Below are 23,809 nucleotides of genomic sequence, written 5' to 3' on the forward strand. Positions count from 1 at the left end.
CAAGGATGCGGAAAAAGGGGAACTCTCTTACATTGTTGGTGGGAATGCGAACTGGTGCAGCCACTCTGGAAAACAGTATGGAGGTTCCTCAAAACTTAAAAATAGAACTACCCTATGACCTAGAAATTACACTACTACGTATTTATCCAAAGGATACAAATAGTGATTTGAAGGGGCACATGCACCCCAATTTTATGACAGCAATGTCAACAATAGCCAAACTATGGAAAGAGCCCAGATGTCCATCCACAGATGAATGGATAAATGTACACACACACACACACACACACACACACACACACATATACACAGAGAGGAATATTACTCGGCCATCAAAAAGAATGAAATCTTGCTATTTGCAACAACATGGATGGAACTAGAGGGTATTAAGCAATGGGAAATAAGTCAATCAGAGAAAGACAAATACCAAATGATTTCACTCATATGTGGAATTTAAGAAACAAAACAGATGAACTTAGGGGAAGAGAAGGAAAAATAAAATAAGATAAAAGCAGAGAGGGGGGCAAATAGGAAACAAACTGAGGGTTGCTAGAGGGGAGGTGGGTTGGGGGCATTGGGTAACTGGGTGATGGGCATTAAGGAGGGCACCTGATGTAATGAGCACTGGGTGTTATATGCAACTGATGAATCACCAAATTCTTGCCCTGAAACTAGTAATGCACTACATGTTAACTAAATTTCATTTAAATAAAAAATTACAAAAAAAGAAGGGAAAGGGGATATAAAGATAGGGCACATTTCCTGCAGTGTGCCGAATTCCCAATCCCTGATTGCAATGTCACTACCTCTCCCAGGAATTTGTTAATACAATCTCTGCTCCACCCTACCTATGGAAGCCTATGATGATAGATGCTCTGAGCCAAGAATATTTCTATTTTCAATGCCTGGCCAATGTGGATTAAGAAAATAGTTGATCACTACTTTAAACCCTTTTACTAGTAGGATAAAATATGGAATAGAAAATTCAATATGGCTAGAACAAAAGGTATGCAAAGAAATGTAAAGCCACAGAAGTTCATTATGGAGCTAGGTTAAAGTCAGAGTATGAGTTGGTTTTGTACAAATTAAGTTTGAGATATCTGCTGGACATCTACTGGAGATACAGGGTGTCCACGTATATAGTACATACTCAAGATGGTCCAAACTAAAGATAAAAGCTTGAGAATTGTCAGCATATAGATCGTGCATTCTCTACAGGAGTGATACTGCTCCCAAAAAGGCAAAAACTGGTTCTTTGGAAGCAGACATCTTAGATATTACAATAGCCTGTGGTTCTCCAAAGGGCCATAGCATATAAACAGTATATATGGTATTAAAATTTCATGGCAGGGTGTAATTAGGGGAAAAAAGTCTCAAACAGCTCTTTGGAGGAGGGCAATAATTAAAGAAGGTTTGGAAACCAATGATAAAGTATTAAAGGCAATGAAAGTGGATGTGATCACCAAGAGAATGTGGGTGGAAGACCTGGTCTTCAGTGTACAAAAGTCAGAGAGAGATAATGAGATAACAGCAAAAAAGATGAAGCAGCTGCACGAGGAAATTAAGAAAAATCAGGAACATGGGAATTCTAGGAGTCAAGTAAAGAAGGTATTTCAGGGAAAAGAGTGAATCAACAGTGTCAAATACTGTTAACCTTACCAAGTAAAACAAGAGCAAATGCCTAAAAGTGAAAATGAGAACAAAGAGGTTGTTTGTTTTTTTAAGATGATTGAAATAACAGCATTCCAATGTTGATGAAAATGATTCAGAAGAGAAGAAAATATTGATGATGCAAAGAATGGACTGATGGAGAGGTAACTTTGGGAAGGTGAAAAGGGGAGAGGATCTAGTGCACAAGTGGAGATAAATGGCCTAACATAGGAACCGAAAGAGTTTATTCATGGCAAAATAAGGAAGGCAGAGTTACAGGTGCAGATATTGGTACTTGGGTAGATGTGAAGACTAGCAGCTCTTTTCTGAGTGCTTATATTTCTCAGCAGTAAATGGCAAGCAAGGCCATCTGCTGAGAGTGTGGGTGAGTAAATAAACACTAAGGATTTTATGACAAAAGTCAGCTAAGAAAGAGTGAATGGGCTAGAGATAATGATTGCTCATGCAAAAAAAAGCAACCACAAATTTAAATTGTGGTCAGTCAGCATAAACACAATTTTTCCCCTTCAGTCAATTTCAGACAATTAAGCAAGGACAAGGAGGTTTAAAATATATGTGAGGGTGTGATCTGCCAATCAAGGGGGGGGGGAGGCAAGGGAATATACATATGAGACAGTGCTTATAAGTAATTAAGGACATGAGAGGAAGTAAGGAACAATAAAAGGTAGTAGGAATATGAATCCTAGTGGGGTCAAAAGATTAGTGAAATCAGGGTACTAGAAGGAATATGCTGGAAATATAGAGTGGTGACTGAAAAAATGGGACATGCCTGGAGCTGAGATTATGGAGAGACTGCAGGGAAATGTAAGGATATATAGTGAGTGAGCTAAGGCCAAGGGCCAGGATCACTGAAAGGAAGGAAAGAAGTTCAGAGAACTGAGAGGCCAGAGTAATGGAAGGATCACCTATATATGAATATTGCATTTACTAAAAAATATGATAGGAATAGGATAGGAGATAGTAACAGTGAGTCAGGAGCAAAAATCTTCAAGAAATTAGGAAAGTTGACAATGTCTGAGATTTCTAAGGAAACCAGGTACATGGTGTTTTCATTACCCAAGATAAGGAATACAGTAAATACAGAAATATGGAGATAAAAGACAATGGATTCCATTTTTGATGAGTTTCATTTGAAATACTGGCAGGAAATCCATGTGGAAATATCTCGATGGGAGACCTGAAACTCAAGAGAAAGATATGGTCTCAAGAGACATTTTTTAAAAAGTTTTTATTTTATTTATTTATATTTTTTTCTGTTACGAAAAATTGCAAACATATACATTATAAACACCAAATACCTTTCATTCAGTTTCATAAATGTCTAACACATGGCCAATCCTAATGCCCTTCATCCCACCATTACAAATGGATTATTTAGAAGCAAATCTCAGATATCAATCACCCATATTTACTGCAATATGTATAGAGATAACAATTTTTTTTTTAATTTTATTTATTTGACAGAGAAAGACACAGCGAGAGAGGGAACACAAGCAGGGGGAGTGGGAGAGGGAGAAGCAGGCTTCCCGCGGAGCAGGGAGCCTGATGCGGGGCTCGATCCCAAGATCCTGGGATCATGACCTGAGCCGAAGGCAGACGCTTAACGACTGAGCCACCCAGGCGCCCCTAGAGATAACAATTTTATGCGTTTTTCACTCTTTTTTTTTTAATCCCTTCTAGGGAGCCTGGGTGGTTCATTTGCTTGAGCATCTGGCTCTTGGTTTCAGCTCAGGTCATGATCTCCGTGTTGTGAGACCCAGCACATTGGGCTCTGCACTAGAGTCTGCTTGAGAGATTCTCTCCCTCTCCCTCCCTTCTTCCTCCTTCTCTGCCCCTCCCCCACTTGTGCTCGCAAGAGAGCACACTCAAACTGTCTCTCTCAAATAAATAAAATCTTCAAAAACAATCCCTTCTAATGCATTTATTTTTCTTCTTTTCCCAGATGTTTTAGTACAACTTAAAGGGTTTTTAATCAAATGAAACCCATGCCATTGATCTGTTTTAAAGTAATTAAGGATAGAGGATCACAAAAGTAACCAAAACAAATCATCTTTACCATAGTTCAAGTTTAAACTCCACTTCCCGTGTATCTCTTCCCGCCTGGTTTCATGCTGTGCTTACTAGGATTTCTTTAAATCTGAGACACATTATATGAGATATGCACACCTACACACAAAAGAGACAACTCTAGCAATCCTTCAATTCTGGTAACAAAGGCAACTTCAAGACTAAGATTTCATTATATTCTAAGACCTTATTCATCTTCTATCAAACTGCAGTGTATTTTTCACAAATGCTAAATTAATTTGCTCTCTATGTTGAAAGGTGAAGAATGAGTGTGAAGATCAAAGAACGTATGCAAATATTTTAGGTGATACAGGTCATGGAAAGGACTATAAAAGTAAAAGGACATAAAAGCAGATCACACCTTAGATTAGGCAGTGGTTTCTTAGAACAACAGAAGCACAAGCAACAAAAGATGAATAAATTGGACTCCATCAAAATTAAAACCTTTTGGGAGCACCTGGGTGGCTCAGTCGGTTAAGCATCTGACTTCAGCTCAGGTCAGGATCTCAGGGTCCTGGGAATGAGTCCTGTATTAGGCCCCCTGCTCATCAGCGAATCTGCTTGTCAGTCTGCCCCTCCCCCTGCTCGTATTCTCTCTCAAATAAATATTTTTCAAAAAATTAAAAACTTTTGTGCTTCAAAGAATACTAACCAAAAAGGGAAAACACAATCCAGAGGATGGGAGAAAATGCAAAGCACGTATCTGATAAGGAAATAATATCCAGACATATAAAGAACTTTTACAACTCAACAACAAAAAACCTGATTTTTAAAATGGGAAAGAATCTAGAGACATTTTTCAAAAAAAAAAAAAGATATACAAATGGCTAATAAGGACATTCACAACCAGGAGGATGGCTATAATAAAAAAGACAGACAACAACAAGTTTTTTGGCAAGGATGTGGAAAAATTGGAACCCTCAAATATTATCGGTGAGAATGCAAAATGGTGTAGCCATGGAAAACAGTATGAAAATTCCTCAGAAAGTTCAGCAGAGTTATCGTATGACCCAGCAATTTCACACTTAAGTATATACCCCAAAAACTGTAAAACATATGTCCACACAAAAACATGTGTGCTACTCAAAATAGCATAACAAAAAAAGAAACACAAACACAAAAATAAAACACCCCCCCCAAACAAAAACCCAACCCAACCCAACCCAAATGCCCATCAATTGACAAATGGGTAAGTAAAATGGAATATTATTCAGGTATAGGTACTGAAACATACAAAATGGATACACTTTGAGCATAGTTTATGGTTAGTGAAAGAAGTCAGACATTTAAGGTTACATATGGCATACCTCCACTTACAGTGTACAGAATAGGCAAGTCCACAAAGACAGAAAATTAAGTAGTGGATGCTAGGGGGTTGGAGGAAGGAGGGAATGCACAGTGACTGCCAATGGGTATGGGTTTGTTTGGAGTGATGAAATGTTTTGAAATTAGACTGTGATAACAGTTGAACAACTGTGAGTATACTTAAAATCACTGAATTGTGTATTTTAAAAGGGTGAAAAAGGTTTTCCTCATCTGGATTTCTTTTCTTTTTTTTTTCTTTACTGAAAAAATTGACATATAACATTATATTAGTTTCAGGCATACAACATAAGGATTCAATATTTGTAGATACTGTAAAATGATCACCACAATAAGTCTAGTTAATATCCATCATCATACATAGCTACACATTTTTTTGTGATTAGAACTTTTAAGATGTACTCTTAGCAATTTTCAAATATGCAGTATTATTAACTATAGTCCCCATGATGAATATTCCATCCCCAAGATCATTTTACAACTGGAAGTTTATCCCTTTTGACTGCCTTTACCCATTTTGCTCACTCCTCAACGCCACTGCTGGCAATCACCAATCTGTTCTCTGTATGAGTTCAGTTTTTGTTTTTTTAGATTCCACATTTTAGGAGATCATATGGTATTTCTCTTTCTCTTATTTTACTTAGCATAATGCCCTCAAGGTCCATCCATGTTGTCACAAATGGCAAGATTCCCTTCATCTTTTTGTGGCTAAAAAATATTCCATTCCATTTTCTTTATTCATCCATTATCAACGGACACTTAGGTTGTTCCATGTCTTAGAGCATGGGGGTGCAGATATCTTTTCTAGCTGGGTGTCATTTCCCTTGGATAAATAACCACACATGGAATTGCTCAATCACATGATAGTTTTTTTTTTTTTTTAAGATTTTATTTATTTATTTGAGAAAGAGAGAGAGAGCAGGAGAGGGAACACAAGCAGGGGGAGTGGGAAAGGGAGAAGCAGGCTCCCCGCTGAGCAGGGAGCCCGATGCGGGGCTCGATCCCAGGACCCTGAGATCATGACCTGAGCCGAAGGCAGATACTTAACAACTGAGCCACCCAGGCACCCCTCACATGATAGTTCTATTTTTAATTTTCTGAGGCATTTCCATACTGTGTTCCACAGCGGTTGAACCAATTTATATTCTCACCAACAGTGCATGAGGGTTCCCTTTTCTCCACATCCTCACCAACACTTGTCATTTCTTGTCTTCTTGGTTAACAGCCATGTGTATGTGTGTTTTGGAAAAATGTCTATGCAGGGCCTCCGCCCATTTTTAAATTAGATTGTCTGGTTTTTAGATACTGAATTCTTAACATATTTTAGATATTAACCCCTTATCAGGTATATGACTTGCAAATATTTTCTCCCATTTGATAGGTTGCCTTTTCATTTTGTTGATGGTTTCCTTTGCCGTGCAGAAGCTTTTTAGATTAATCTCGTCTCATCTTTGAGTTTATTGCCTAAAAAGGGTTAATTTTATATGTGAATTCTATCTCAATTTAAAAAAAAGTAAATCACAGTAACTAGGGAAAACACAGGGAAATAGAAGGGACCAATGATAGAACACTGGGAAACACCAACATTTAAGAAGTGGACAAAGAACAAGAACTTAGAAAAGAGATTAAGAAGAATAGATCAAGAAGTAGAAAGAAAACTCAGATAACATAGTACAATCAAGTCCAGTCAAACAGTTTTCAAGATTTATTTATTTGAGAGACAGCGTCTGCATGTGAGTGGGGGAAGGGGCACAGGGAGAGGGAGACAGACAATCCCAAGCAGACTCTCCATTGAGCACGGAGCCGGACATAGGGCTCGATCTCACAACCCTGAGAACACAACTCAACCAAAATCAAGAATTGGGACGCCCAACCAACTGAGCCACCCAGGTGCCCCCAGGGAAAGTTTTAAAAAGTAAGAGATAGACAAAAAGTACTACGATTGACAAAAAATATAAAAAATGTTCACCTTTATTAGTAATAATACAAGTTTAAATAAAACTCCCCACTGTTGCCTATGAAGTTTTTTCAAAACTTTATTGAGATATAATTCACATAATATACAATTCACCTATTAAAAGTATAAAATTTAATGGTTTTTAGTATATTCAGATATTTGCAATCATCACCAATTTTGTAATATTTTAATCACCCCCAAAAAACACTTCATATCCTTTAGCCATAACTTCCCCATTCCTCCAACAGCCCCCTCCCCAACATAAGCAATCATTAATCTACTTTCTGTCTCTAGAGATTTGTCTATTCTTGACATTTCATATAAATTAAATCATATAATGTGGTCTTTTGCAAGTGGCTATTTTCACTAAACATGTTTTCAATGTCTATGTTGTCATATCCCATCACATGAATAAACCACAATTTGTTTATTCATCAGCTGATGGACATTGGGGGTTTTCACCTGTTGGTTATTACGAATAATGTTATAAACATTAATGTACATGTTATCACATGGACAGATGCTTCTACTTCTCTTGGGTATATTCCTAGAATACAGCATGTTTTATTTTTTAAAGACTTAATGTTTTTAGAGCAGTCTTAGGTACACAGCAAAATTAAGCAGAAGACAGAGATTTTTCCATATACTCCCTGGCCCCACACATGCATAGCCTCACCGATTATCAACATCCCCCCACCAGGCTAGTACATTTATTATAACTGATAAACCTACACTGACATATCATAATTACCCAAAGCCCATCATGATTCACTATACGTGAATATAGCACTATTGGTGCTATACGTTCTATAAGTTTGGACAAGTGTATAACGACATGTACCCACCATTATAGTACCATACACAGTATTTTCACCGCCCTAAAAACTCTCAATTCTGCCTATTCAGCCTTCCCCCCACACCTAATCCATAAAACCTTGAAAAGGTTTTAAATTATTGAGGATGTGGGGCGCCTAGGTGGCTCAGTCATTAAGCATCTGCCTTCGGCTCAGGTCATGATCCGAGGGTCCTGAACCCAGCCCCACATCGGGCTCCCCGCTCAGTGGGAAGCCTGCTTCTCCCTCTCGCACTCCCCCTGCTTGTGTTCCCTCTCACTCTCTCTCTGTCAAATAAATAAATAAAATCTTTAAAAAAAATTATTGAGGATGTGAGGACATGGTTAATCTATTCATTGCTGGTGTTAAGTTCATAACTCATTCAATGTTCAATGGATGCCTGCTATGTGCCAGATACCATACTAGATACTAAGTTTATTTTTTTTTTTTAAGATTTATTTATTTATTTGAAGGGAGGGAAAGGAGCAGAGGGAGAGAGAATCCTGAAAACAAACTCCCCGCTGAGTGCAGAGCCTGATGCGGGGCTCGATCCCAGGACCCTGAGATCATGACCTGAGTCGAAATCAAGAGCCGGCCACTTAATTGAGTGAGCCAGCCCCGGGTGCTCCAAGATGCTAAGTTTATAGTAGAGAACCACAGAGACTTGGTATATGGCTTCAAAAAAAAAAAAAGGCACAAAAATAAATGTATACTTACAAAGTGTGACAAAGTTTAAGAAAACATAAAGTGTCAAATTTTGATTCCAGAGTCAGAAAAGACCCCTTTGACAAGTACAGAAATAATATTTAAGCTGAGAACTAAAAGCAGCAATTGAGTCAGGCAGAGTGGGCAGCAAGAAAATCTGAGGTGAAGGGAAGAGTTTGTACAAAAGCTCTGAGGCAGTAAAAATCACTAAAAGAAAGTCAGTGAGGCTCAGCAATGGGAGCAAGGAGGTAAGTGTGTAAGGTGACACAGAAGAAAGGTTAAGAGCCTGATCACATAAAGCCTTCAAAGGTCATGTTAAGGATCACTTGATCCATGTTCTCCAAAATCTTGATATACTGATTAATCTTTCCTTGCTCTTTCTTTTCAGTCTCTTCTCATCCCTCTGATTTCTTCCCTTCAACAAACATGCTGATGTGATTTCTCTCCATTAATAAAAGAACAAGTTATTAAGTGGCATAGCTGTGCATCTTCCACTTTCTCTGTACAGATGAAAGCTCCATGTGGAGACATATTTTTGTGGATTTTTCCCATTGCTTTATACTCAACTAGTGCACTGCCTAAAATACTCAATACATATTGGTTGATGAACAAATAAACAATACACACACTTTCACCCAACTACCCTTCCAGTCAAAAGCTGGCATTTGGAACAGTAAAAGAACAGGGACTAACTGGATTTAAGAGATTTAGTTCCTTGATGTGGCCTCGAATAATCAGGCAATCTACTTAAGTGAGTTAACCAACTACAAACTGGAAGAAATACAGGGAAATAATTTCATTAGCACAAATATATTTAACTGTGTTCAGAGTAGGAAAAATACCAATCTATTACTTAGTAATGCTGTTCAAGTTTACTAGGTTAAAAACAGTAATGTGTATTTTTCAAAAACTTTTAATAATACATGGCATCTTGTTTTTCTATACTAGCTATCATAACACTAGAACTTAAATGCTTTTCATTATATGTCTGGATCTCATAAACACTTCATAAATTAAGTATGTTATCTTTTCTGGGCCATTTAACTTCAGAAGAAAACATTCTACTAAACTCTATAAATTCTAAACTCTATAATCCAAGCTAGCAAATCTCAAAAACGTATGTTGTACATTGTTGTGGACAAGTAGCACTTGTGCAGATAAGAAGGTAAATTCACGTATTCTCTTAGAAGCAAATTGTCAAGATCTACTGAAATTAAAAAAATACAATTCTATGACCCAGCAATTCTATTTCTAGGACCTTATCCAACAGATATAGTCATCAATATGCAAAAAATGACAAAAGTTCAAGATTACACAGTACTGGCTGTGTAAGAGCTACAGATTGGGAACAATCTAAATAGTGGTATATTTAACCAATAATAAAAGACAGCCATAGAGACTATTATTTATGTATTCAAAGGTTCTTCCAAGATATCATTATTAAATGAAAATAATATTAAGAAGCACCAGTGTGTATAATATACCATCTGTAGAGAAAATATATGTATTTACAAATATAAATATACATACATAAAAATACATATTTACAAATATCTATATTACATATAAGTACAAATATACAAATATTTCCTTGAAAATGCAAAACAAATCCCTGCACACATATACAAGAAGCTGGAAATACTGGTTATCTCTTGGGAGAAGACTCAGGTGGCTAGGGGGCAGGGATATGACAAAGACTTTCTAATATATATCCTTTGGAACTTAATTATTAACCATGGGACTGTATTATTATTCAAAACAGGTAATTAAATTTAAAAAGCAAGTTAAAAGTGTACATTAAAAGCAAAGACACATACTTCTTGAGGCTCTGAAGATGACCACAAATCAAATTTTTTTCAGAATGTGCAACTCTGAATAGAGCAGTGAAGAACAGCACAGCTAGAGCTTCATTTAATCATTGGTTCAAAAAAACAGGTAATTTACTAAGCATGAACAGGACCTGTGCTAGGCACCAAGGATACGATGGGACTTGAGTTTTACCAAAGACAATTAAACAGGTAATACAATCCCATGAGAGTTTTGATGAATAAACAGAGGGGACTCGGAGACCACAAAGCAGGGGACCTATCCTAATCTAGGAATCAAGGAAGAATAGAATATTTAACAGAGACAAAAGGAAACAACAGTACACAGATTAGGGAGGTAGAAGTGGAGTGTTGAGTTCAGTATGTCTGGAGGGCCTCAAATAAGCTGCAAAAAATCAAATTGGAGAGGGAGGTCACATTGTTCAGGGTCTAGAGTAAGCTATGTTAGAGTGGGGCTTTAGCCAAAGGGTAACAGAGAGAGCATGTGACAAAAAGTTTTAAGCAGATGATCAGGGCGTCAAATTTATATGTTTGAAATGTTATTCTGAAAGAACAATCAACCGAACGTGGAGAGACCTATTAGGAATTTGTTGCAATAGTTCAGGGAAGACATAATGCTAGCCTCACCAAGATTATAGTAGAGGGATAGAAAAAGCATATGGACTAAAGAGGTACTTGAGCAGTTATATTAAGAGAACCTGAGGATAGGATATGATGTTAGGAGACACCAAGGAGTCAAGGAAGACATCTAGGTTTCTGAGTCAGGCAGTGGGTGATGGGTCCAATTTTGGACATGCTGAATTTGAGGTATGCATGAGACAGCCACATGGAGATACTCAGTAATCCATTAGATACACAAAGAGTACTATCTGCAGCCAGCCAAGGCTGAAGAGAAGCATTTAGTTCACTCAGAGAGAGATTACTGTGTGAGAAGTACTGCAAGGTTAATATCAAGCCCTGATGGGGCGCCTGGGTGGCTCAGTCGTTAAGCGTCTGCCTTCGGCTCAGGTCATGATCCCAGAGTCCCGGGATCGAGCCCCGCATCAGGCTTCCTGCTCGGCGGGAAGCCTGCTTCTCCCTCTCCCACTCCCCCTGCTTGTGTTCCCTCTCTCGCTGTGTCTCTCTCTGTCAAATAAATAAATAAGATCTTTGGAAAAAAAAAAAAGATCAAGCCCTGAGGAACACCAACATTAATAAAATAAAGAGAGAAAGAACACCTGCAAAGATTAAGAAGGAAAAGTCTGAGGGTTGGAAGAAAAAATATTTTATTTACTTTTAGTTTAGTTAAGGAATGGCTCTTAATGAAACCCAAAAGAACATGTAAGGTTAAAAGCAATGTATTACTCTTAATAAAAGTATACCCTAAAGAACATACAAAGAAAATACACAGATATTTAGGGTCATCCTGTAGTCAACTCTCAATTATCAGCTATTGGGGGGAGTGGATGGTAAAAATGCAACCCATACATTATTCCCCAAACAATTTCAAACAACAATTTTATAAAAATAAAGATGACTGTGAATCATGGAACACTACATCTAAAACTAATGATGTAATGTATGGGGATTAACATAAGAATAAAAAATAAATAAATAAATAAAAAATAAATAAAGATGACTGAATCTATAGAGGCTCCCAAATTCATCAATTATGCCAACGGACTCCTAGCAAGTTGCTATAATCTCTTGTATTTTCCTCACAGTATAGCTGCTCATCTAATAAATTCTTTCAAATGAAACATATGCCCTTGTCTAAAATCTTGAAGGTCATGGGAGCAAGGACAGCCTAAACTCACACAATGGCAGAGACTGGCAAAGACCAAAATTTTTTTTTCAAAAGAAATCATAAAGCCGCAGGGCACTTGGACTGAGTGCCACAGCTATTTACTAGTCTGCTATAACTGACAAAGTAGTCTTTACTAGGAAGAAATCCTATTTCTATGCCCTCAAAGGCATCAGAAGAAGGGACATATAATGGTCATACGGCATATGCTAGTTGAATTAATAAAAAACACCTGAAGGCAATCTATACCATAGAAAGAAAAATGAAAGCACTACTTAATGATCTGACTTCCAATGCCTGGAACATCCACAGTACACAAAGAACTCCAAGGCATTAGTGTAGAGGAATTTAGAGGCAGACAATCTATGCTCTAATCTATTTGCTACTTACTTCATGTATGGCCTTAGACAAGTCAACTTCCTCACTGTAAAAATAAAAGCAAGTTTGACCTATAGCAGTATTTCATCAGAGTTGTCTGTGTTTAAATTCTTAAGACTTACCTCATTAATTAGGGCCTCTAATTTGCTCTCCATTCCTAAAAGTCATATATTGGTAAATCACTATATCCATTTCTTTTTCGTCCACAGTAAGCTAAAGGCTTAAAAATACTACCTCCTCCCCAAAAAAGTTTAATGCTGTTTGTACTCCCAACTCACTTTCCATAAGATGAAACATTATTAGATTTCATGTATTTATCATACAAGAGAAATTCCCTATTTTATAACTAGAACAGGTAAACACTTGTTTAAATTCAACCCTGGCTCACCTCAAGAATAAAGTTTCTAGACACACTGCTTGGATATCTTTCACAGCATTTTACCTATAAACTCAAAATGTCCATGGGCCAAGCATATTTCAATCCTCTCATTGCACTACAGCTCATTTTAAAAATTGTGCCCACAAACCCTAAATCTCTCATATTGGCCAACAGACTAAGCATAACAAAAATGAAGAGCAAAAGTTAACCTTAACTATAACCCTATATGGAATAAGAACTTCATTCTTAAAATACTATAAATTCTTGCCATTAATTGGTCCATTATTCCAAAAGCAGCTTTAACTTTTAACACCTAACGTGTGCATACCCCCCTTTTAAAATAAATTTATTTTTTAGAACAGTTTCAGGTTGATAGCAAAAATTGAGCAAACCCCCCGTCCCCACAAACCCACATCCTCCCTTATCATCAGTAGCCCACACTGGGTACACTTGTACAATCAATGAACCTACACTGACGCAGTACTAATACTCAAAGCTCATAGTTTATATTAGGGTTCACTCTTGGTGTCGCATCTTCTACGGGTTTTAACTAATATATAACATGTATCTACCATTATAGTATCATAGAGAATAATTCCACTGCCCTAAAAATCCAATGTGCTCTATTCATCCCTCACTTATTTCTTTTTAAGTCCTAAACTGCAATAGCAATTAAGACATTCTAAATGATGAAATGACATTCAGAATCTTAAGGATGAAAAGGTAAGGTGAAAGCCAGGGCAGAAAAAATAGGACAAAAATAAGAGCAAAGGAAAAGTAAAAGAGAGTAGCTGTATTTTAAGAATCAAAACCCTTCATCCCTTAAAAAGCTGAAGTTACATCCTTTAAGTGCTGTTTTTCCTTCCCATTCCCTTCCATGAATTCTGAGAGGGTTTTGGCTAATACACTATTAACTGAGTCTTCTTAAGTAAGCAAAGCAGTTAGTTATAGCTTAAGTAAATTCCTGCTCTACATATAAACATTTACTGGAAGTGACTCATACCTTAGGCTCATTTACTTTAAAGATACTAGTGGCAAAAACTATAAACAGCCTGAGTTGGATGCTCTCTTTGATATCACATTGTACCTAGGCTCTACAGTCCTCTACAAAATATTCATGAATAGGATTAGCTTGATTAAACATAAGAGATTTTATAATCTACACTCAGACTTTCCAAATGTTAAGTCCATTCCTTTCAACATATCTGTTCTTTATTCAGCACAAATGATGTACCACCATATAACATCAATTCTTTTTGCAGGCTGCTGGATCTCATCTGTTCCTTAACCATTGCTCACCCTCCTGGACTGATGCAATCTTATCCTTGCCAGCTCTCACTTTCAGTATTATTCTCTCTCTAATCTATCACTAATCACTAGCTAACTCCTATTACTGCTCTTAGAGATTAAGTCCTACTGTAGTTTCCAAGTGTCCTAGAAATTAATTCCAAGAAGTCTTACCTTACCTTTGTTTTCAAGTCTTCAATCAGGTGTCCCAGATTACTTCTCCCTCCTTATTTTCCTCTTCTATCACCCTCCCTTCTACCTGTTTTTAATGCCTTTTACCTGACAGCCCTCCATTTCCAGCTCAGGGACTTCTCACATGTTGTACTACATGCCTGGAATGCCTCCTTCCCCCCATGGCAATCTACTGGTCAACTTCTTCTGATCATTAAAACTTCACTCTCCATGAAATTTTGTCAGATCACTATTAGGAAATGCTACTTTTTCTAAAATAACGGATCACAACCCTGGGTGCACAGGGAAATCACCTGTATGTGTGAAGTTAAGTTTCATCAATGTAGGGGGTGCTTTAAATTTTTAGAATAAAATACTAATGCTCAGGCTCCGTATCAGGCCAATTGAAACAGACTCTCTATGCAAAGGACCCAGATATTGGATGTGATGGGTAGGGGGCTGTTTTTTATGTCTGGTTGTTTTTAATTTCAAAGTCCCACAGGTGATTCCAAAGAGTAGCCAGGGTTGTGAAACCACTATACAGACTCTACCCAGTTTAGAAACAGAACTCCCACAACTACATTTATCTAATGTTCTCTAAACATATCTGTATCTCACACCACTAAAATACACTTACCACATTGTCCTGACCAATGCATATGATGTAAATATGTGAAATTGCCCTTCATAAGGCTTAAACACTTCACAGTGATTTATATACTCTGAGCCCAGGGTTTCTCTTCAACAAAATGGGTAAAATACTGTTTACCTTGCAGGGTTGTCATGAAATCCAAGCAAGATACTGGCCGTTAACATATTTAGGGAAGCAACTGACTTTATAAAGGGCGCAAATGTTAAATCCCTTCAGGTATCAAGAATAACACCCGGATTCAATTTTTAAGAAACAAACAGAATTCATGTGGCAGTATGGAAGACACAAGCTATCTGGATGAAGCTGAGGAGACAAATGCTGACCAAGAGTTATAATCAAAAAGTCATTCTTTGTATAGTGTAGACACCTTGCAAATTTTACTGTAAATGTGTCCCATCCTGATCCCGTCTTTCCTTTAAATTTTTTTTATATAGCCCAGGGAGGTGTCTGATTCTTCCAGTCCCTTGGCCACACTGTGTGAGGAGAGTTGTTTCCAAATTACATACAAGTACCTGCAGGTGGTCGACCAGTTTTCATGCTCCCCTACCTTGGTCCCTGTGTCTACAAGCACCCCGATATCTCGACAGAAACCTGATGCCACGGCTCCTTTACCAGAAATGTAAACGTGAAAAAACCGGATTCCCTTCAGTATCAAAACAAGGGTAAAAAGTCATAAAGTTAAAACTCAGACGGGTATTAGAGAAAAGAAAATAGGCCAGTAATAACAAATAATGACAATTTCAGTAAAGTGACAGGGGCTATAAGGACTGGTGGTACTGTATTAAGACAAATTTTGAGGATGAATATGGGCTTATCAGGAAAGCACACCGTAAGGGATAATGGATATTGGTCTTCGGCAGAGGAGGTGAAAGGGACAGCATTTCCAGAAGACTCCTAACTTCAAGAGTCTAAATAAAGAGCCTAAACCTAAAAAGGGAAGTGGTAATCAGGTACACACAGAACAGCATACTTCTATCGGTACTTACCATACTATACATCAATCATTTATTTACTGTTTTTGAAGGCAGGAACTGTGTGTGCCTTATTCTTTTTTGTATCTCCAACACCTATCAGAATGCCTGACATATAATAAGCTATTAATAAAAAGGTATTTAATTAAATCTGCAGTAAGAAAAAACTATGAGATCACACTTTTGTGATCTGGCATAATCACTTATGGTCTATATACCAAAACATCCTCACTCTCTAGTAAATACCCACTTGGACTGCAAGGTTGGTTGTAGTGGACAACAACAAAAATAAGCAGTACCAAAACCAGAGAGCCCTAGGCAAAGACTAGATTTACAAGCACAACTTTAAAAAGGGACACCTCCCTACCCATTTTACTCCCAGGAGACAGTAACAAAAAGTTAACTTAAGATTAACCAACAAAGCGGGGCACCTGGGTGGCTCAGTCGGTTAAGCGGCTGCCTTCGGCTCAGGTCATGATCCCAGGATCCTGGGATCGAGCCCCGCATTGGGCTCCCTGCTCAGCTGGAAGCCTGCTTCCCCCTCTCCCGCTCCCCCTGCTTGTGTTCCCTCTCTCGCTGTGTTTCTCTCTGTCAAATAAATAAATAAAAATCTTTAAATAAAAAAAAAAAAGATTAACCAACAATGAAATGATATTTCATTTCATTTGAGCAAGTTTTCACAAGACAAATCCCAATAAGCATGAACCTGAATTTATTTAGCTCTCTATAGAAGTACATGGCACAGTATCCACTATGTGTAATCAAGCCCTTAAATGTTTAAGATGGTTAGGTTCTAATGCTTATTTTCACTTAGGCACTATAATACCATTTTTATTACTTTAATCAAAAGAGATACGATGTGATGGGAGGGCAACGTAACCTATATTAATTCTACACTGGACCAGAAGAGTGAAAATGAGTTGTACCTGAGGCTTAAAAACCGTATCTATTCTATTAGAAGTATGATCTCAAAATAAACAAACACCTTAAAAGATTATTTTAGGTTACAGGACAGAGGTGTTAAAAGCAAAGTAGATGGCTGAATCCGAGAATTAAGCTTTGCAAAAGATGAATATAATATTAATGACAAGTATACTTGTGACAGAATGAGTCCAGATGATCTCTCAAGGAACCCTGTTCCGGATATTCCACACTCAAGCCTCCTTCCCTATTTAAACAAGACACAGGCTTAACTAGCTCTTTGTTATTTTCTAGATCTTAAAAAATTATGACACACAAAACAAGTTGACACATAACCTTTCTCCAGAGTTCCAAAATTTTTGCCTTAAGAATCAAGTGACTAGGCAATGAACAGAGATTCCTGGGTTTCTGTGATAATTCTAGAAGCAACAAGTGACTAGTGGAAAGGGCTTTAATTTAAAGCTTTAAACTGCTGAATTTTTATCCTGATAGTTAATAAAATGTCAGAATTCATGATCTCACCAATTCGGAAAATTTAATTCAATGTTATCAGTTGTAGGTTTTCTGAGCCTCTTGTAGCAGTAGAAAAAAATTTTACTACAGGGGTTTTTACATCTTAAAAAAAAAAAAACCCACTGAAGTACAAAAAGTATACAACTTCAGGGGCACCTGGGTGGCTCAGTTGTTAAGCGTCTGCCTTTGGCTCAGGTCATGGTCCCACGGTCCTGGGATTGAGCTCCACATCGGGCTCCCTGCTCAGCGGGAAGCCTGCTCCTCCCTCTCCCACTCCCCCTGCTTGTGTTCCCTCTTTCTGTCAAATAAATAAATAAATAAATCTTAAAAAAAAAAAAAGTATACAACTTCATACCATCATCCACAAACACTTAAAAAGAAAACTAGGAGTGAAAGAACCTAGGGTTTGGTTGAGGTTATGCCCCTAATTAACATGTGATCTTGACAAATAATCCAACCTTAGATTCTTCACCTATAAAATGATAAATCTACAACCTTCCTATCATGCATTACCTCATAGGGTTTTTTGTGAGGATCCAATTAGACAACTGTTTGAAAACAACGAAGGCCTACATGAAAAAATGCTCAACATCATTCGGCATCAGGGAAATACAAATTAAAACCACAGTGAGATACCAGTCAAAATGTCTAAAATTAACAAGTCGGGAAACAAAAGATGTTGGCAAGGATGCAGAGAAAGAGGAACCCTCTTACACTGCTGGTGGGAATGCAAACTGGGGCAGGCATTCTGGAAAACAGTATGGAGGTTCCTCAAAAAGCTAAAAAAAAAAAAATAGAGCTACCCAATGACCCAGCAATTGCACTACTAGGTATTTATCCAAAGGATACAAACATAGTGATTCGAAGGGGCACATGCAACCCAATGTTTACAGCAGCAAAATCCACAATAGCCAAACTACGAAAAGAGCACAGATGTCCATCCACAGGTGAATGGATAAAGATGTGGTGTATATATATACAATGGAGTATTACTCAGCCATCAAAAAATTGAAATCTTGCCATTTGCAACGATGTGGATGGAACTAGAGGGTATTATGCTAAGCAAAATAAGTCAACCAGAGAAAGATAATTATCATATGATGTCATTCATCCGTGGAATTCAAGAAAGAGAACAGGTAAACATGGGGAAAGGGAGGGAAAAATAAAATAAGACGAGGGGCGCCTGGGTGGCTCAGTGGTTAAGCGTCTGCCTTCGGCTCAGGTCATGATCCCAGGGTCCTGGGATCGAGCCCCGCATCGGGCTCCCTGCTCCGCGGGAAGCCTGCTTCTCCCTCTCCCACTCCCCCTGCTTGTGTTCCCTCTCTCGCTGTGTCTCTCTCTGTCAAACAAATAAATAAAATCTTTTAAAATAAATAAATAAATAAATAAATAAAATAAAATAAGATGAAATCAGAGTGAGGCAAATCATAAGAAACTCTTGATCAAAGGAAACAAACTGAGGGTTGCTAGGCAGAGGGAGGTGGGGGCATGGGGTAACTGGGTGATGGACATTAAGGAGGGTACGTGATATAATGAGCACTGGGTGCTATAAGCAACTGATGAACCACTAAACTCTGGCTCTGAAGCTAATAATACACTATATGTTAACTAACTGATTTTAAAGAAAACTATGAAGGCCTAACTATACATATATGGAAGCATTATCATGTTACTTACCATGTAAAAGGAAATTATTAATCCACAAATTTCCCCATTCCATTCACTCCACAGAGCCACATAATGGTACCTAAACAACAACTGTATTGCTACATTGTTCATTTTTATTACCTACATTCACACAGTCCATTCTCCAAAGTCTACATATGACATGCAAAGATGAACTAGCAAAAGAATAAATATGGCAAAATAGGTAGGAGAATTAGGCCATTTAAAATCTTTCCTAAAGATTGCCTGCTCTAAACTCCAAGATTCCCGATAAATCCTTTGAAATCTTTACCTTCATGATTTCAGATGCTTAATTAAAGCATTCTTTTCACCAACACTGTGATCTTCTAGTTACTATACCATTATCGCTTTTTACCAGATCATTCCAACTGGGCTCTATAACACTGCTCCCTAGGGCCCTATGACTGAGAAGCAATTTCCTACACATCCTTATTGGGCTGTAGAAAGCTGTGTATGGTTCCTAAATAACAGAATTCTCCCTTTACTGCCACAGTTCTTGATAGTCTGGTTTCTGTGCTATGCAAGACAGGTTCCTGGCTGCCACTACAAGCTGTAAGAATCCAGACAAGTCCCTTAAGGTGACTTGGGACTCTGTTTCCATATTTATAAAAATGAAAACTAGATTAACTTCAAGGATCTTTCTGGTTGATCTTTCTCTTCAGATCACATATATCAATGCTGTGACTAAGAGACCCCAGAAAACAATCCCATCAGAGTTGCAGCTTCCAAATATTCAAAACATTTCTCATCCCTCCCCCAGTCTCTAAAGGATAATTACAGACACTGTCAAACAGGTGAGAGATGTTTTAACAGTGCTTTTCAGATTTCCCAATAAAGACTACCTAGCTATGGTGACTGGGTGGCTCAGTTGGTGAAGCCTCTGCCTTCAGGTCAGGTCATGATCCCAGAATCCTGGGATGGAGCCCCATGTCGGCCTCCCTGCTCAGTGGGGAGCCTGCTTCTCCCTCTCCCTCTGCCTGCCACTCCCCATTTGTGCACGCTGTGAAATACATAAAATCTAAAAAAAAAAAAAAGCTATCTAGCTACGTAACAGTAAGAGTGTAGGTTTTAGAGTCACTGGATTCCAAAAATGAGTTGAATCAAAAGGGTAATAGGAAGCCACATGCAAAAAAATAAATTATACATGACTATCCAATTCCAGAAACTAGTCTAATTTCGTAACAGGTTATTGCTTGTGGTGGGGAACAATCTCAGTACATCTGATCTCTGTCATTTTTAACTTCAGAATACCAGAAATGTCAGATTAGCTTTAGCAGATCACTCAATTCCAGTCAACTCTGGGGATGTTGTACTAAGAGGCCTGAATGGAGTGGGGTGGAGCAGAATAAGGAGATGGTAGCCTAGATAGCCTACCTTATCTTCCAGGTAAGATGTCATCAGAATGGTTAACTTAAATGTTTGAAAACCAAAGATCCAATAATGAATGAATCACTCAAAAACTATATGCAAGAACCTCTGCTAGGCACATGGAGGAGATACACAGATGAATTCAGGAAACTGAAGAGGCTATAAGTATTTTAATCCCATAACACCCTGACTGTGGTTGAAGTGGATGTGGGTAGCCTGCCATCCCTCAATTGGATTCTCTACACCACCTCACCTCCAGTGCAGTTTGAAAATATAATATTAAAAGAAATATACCCAAATATTAATACTTCAGGAAATATGCTGCCTCATGAATGATACAGAATGACTTAGGAATTCAGAGGCTGACTATCCATCTGGTTTTAGTAATTAGTGAAGACTTAATGGGATTAGTTTTGAGCAGGGCCTTTAAAGATAAGAATAAATTCATTTTAGTTTACCTGTTGGCCCTCAGAATATGTTTTATTTCTATATGAGCATCAGATTGGAGAAGCATGCTCTGAAACAAGGACAAGTATCACCATTAGGAAGCATGCGGAACATCAAGTCACCAGTTAATAGCAGTCTTCAGCAGTCCTTCTTCACTCATGTGATTTCCATTGTCTCAGGCATTACATTAGTGCTCATCCAACTACAAAGTTTATTTCTGTTACAATAACCACTAGTGTTTTATCCAATACAGATGTGCTATAGAAGTGGAAGGAAACAAAACAGCTTCTTTAATGTGAAAAAAGAAAGCTTGTGGGGAGTTTCCCAGGCATCTTTTTTTCTACTATGACACACCACTATCCAATGCAAATGACCATTCCCTTCAAGTTATCTACTTTTACCTTCCACCAATTCCATCATGCATCTGAGGGGCATAAATAGGTATATGACTAAAGGTTGGGATAATACACATTGTAACAATTTCCATTATGACCTAATCGACAAACTGCTTTGAAATGTGACTTTAGGTTATTAGCACCTATAGAAGAACACAAAGCTCTGATATATATGTTTGGATTTCTGGTAAAGGCAAAAGGGCAAAGGCTGAAAGACTATTAAAAGTCTCTGTCCTAGAACCCTAAAATGAACCAAAATTATTTCAAGTTATGCGTTTAAACAAAAAAACTGTTTAGAAAAAATAAAAAATACAAAGCTTTCAAATGCCATATGATACTGGTTTTTTAAAATATGTTTTGTAGGGGGGCGCCTGGGTGGCTCAGTCGTTAAGCGTCTGCCTTCGGCTCAGGTCATGATCCCAGGGTCCTGGGATCGAGCCCCGCATCGGGCTCCCTGCTCCGCGGGAAGCCTGCTTCTCCCTCTCCCACTCCCCCTGCTGTGTTCCCTGTCTCGGTGTGTTTCTCTCTGTCAAATAAATAAATAAAGTCTTTAAAAAGATAAAAAAATAAATTAAATTAAATATGTTTTGTAGTAACACCTACAATCACAAAGGCTTAGAATGTAAAGAACTTAACACATTTTATTGCACCCCCAAATTTTATATGCAAATCCTACTTTCATTGGAATGCAGTGAACCCTCGTTCACCTAAAAAAGAAATGACAGTAACAGTACTGTTTAAGGACGGTAATTGGAAGAGAAAATAAAAAGAAACCCCAACCCAAGAAAAGGAGACATCGCTTTCCCAGTGGTGTTACTGGTAACTACTAAAGCTCTAAGCGGTATACGTGATCTTTTCACATACAGGGTAATGATGTTTCCGGCTGTTAATGCAAATTATCTCAAATATAAGGGGAAAAAATCATTAGCTATATGAGGTCTAACAATATATCACACAGGTAACAGGGAAGTCAACCTAGCTTCACATAACTTGGTCAAACTTGCTTAGAAACCAGGAGGGTGTGGATGTGATAGCAACGTTACTACTGACTAGGCAAGAGGATAAAAAGCCATAAATAAAGGTGTCAGGGAGATGGAGTCATGAACACCGCACACACCTATTACATATCTCTAGCTCTTCCAATATTCGAATTGAAAGAAAATTGTACTTCTCTCTCTCCATGCGTTTCCTCCTTTACAATATAAATTATTTCCAAGCCTGGCTAGCATCTCACTCCACACCCCAACCTAGTGACATAAAACATTTTCCCCAAGAGGAGCCTATAAAAGATACGTAAGCCTAAGGCTTTTTCTTTTCTTTTGAATTAAGCATGTATGTTCACCTCATCTTACACTTCTCTCTCAGTTACCTCTCCAGACGGTGTGAAAAATATCAACATCCGGTCGCCCACTCCACCCTCTCGGTAATGCATCGCGTTGACTAGGCTCATCCCTCTCCTTCCCTTTCAGTCTCATCACCTCTGAGAAGCTTATCGAACACTTCTTCCCACTGCTCCCCCCCACCCCCACATATTCATGGCCGAGCACGACGTTCTCCGCATCCTTCTTCCAAGGAAGGGACTAGCAAAAAAAAAAAAAAAAAAGGCATGCTCGAGAAGCGACAGGCGAAGAAGCCTGACCAGCTTCAGGGTTGGCCTTTTTCCCCCTGCATCGGGCCGGTAGTCGGTTCTCTAAACACTGAAACCACTGGTCTCCACGCTCTCCCCACCCCACCCCACCCCCGAGATACTGCTGGAAAATGAAAAGGCCGGGGTGAAACGCGAGGCTGGGTCCTCCCTAAAGAAGCCCGCTGCCCCCGGCCCCGCGGGCTGGACTCCCCGGGGAGGATGGAGATCGCAGGAAGAGCGGGGACCCCTGTCCCGGGACCGTCCGCCTCACCCGCCCGAACCCCCAGAGATGCGGCCGCGACACCCAGGCCGTCGCCAGCGGCCCCTCCCCGCCCCCCGCACTGCAGCGGCACCCGGGGCGGACCCCACGCCGGCCTCACTCGCACACACGCCACACACAAAAGCGCCGCGGCCACCGCCTTCCCGCCCCCACAGCCCGGCGGAGCAATCAATGAGGCGGCCGGCCCCGCGTCCCCTCCATGAACACCCGAATGCGGGGCCCGGCCGGTAGGGGCGGCGGCGCGGCTCACCATCGCTCCGCTTGATCTCCACGTAAATCCCGATCTGGATCTTGCCGAAGTTGGCCGTTGCCATCACCTCATCTGGAGCAGCGGCGGCGGGCCGAGGGAGGGGGACTGGAGGGCGGAAAAGGCGGGGAGGGGGCGGGGTAGGTGTGGGAGGGGGAGCGGTTGCCCGCGGCCGCGCCGGCCCGGGCGACAGCGTGAACGCGAGTCGGGGCCGCGAGGAGCAGCGGCAGGGAAGCAGGCGGAGGCCCCGGGCCTGCAGGCCGACGGGAGGACGCGCACGCCGGGGCGTCGGGGTGAAGCGAGGGCCGGGGCCGTCAGGCGG

General features: G+C 39.3%; 1 protein-coding gene across 3 annotated transcripts in view; it reads right to left on the minus strand.

Moving 5' to 3' along the window:
• The window catches only part of KIF2A (kinesin family member 2A), a 75,048-nt gene extending 51,289 nt beyond the window's left edge, over positions 1-23,759 (minus strand). For all 3 annotated transcript variants that reach the window (XM_006731228.3, XM_006731227.3, XM_006731226.2), the window contains exon 1: positions 23,491-23,759. In XM_006731228.3, the coding sequence (XP_006731291.1) occupies positions 23,491-23,554 (64 nt within the window). In that variant the 5' untranslated portion in view covers positions 23,555-23,759. The remainder of the gene's footprint in view (positions 1-23,490) is intronic.
• Between the last annotated feature and the right edge of the window lie 50 nt (positions 23,760-23,809).

This window comes from Leptonychotes weddellii, chromosome 7 (genome assembly GCF_054177405.1).
Source record: "Leptonychotes weddellii isolate Sample4059 chromosome 7, ASM5417740v2, whole genome shotgun sequence".
Taxonomy (NCBI): Eukaryota; Metazoa; Chordata; class Mammalia; order Carnivora; family Phocidae; genus Leptonychotes; species Leptonychotes weddellii.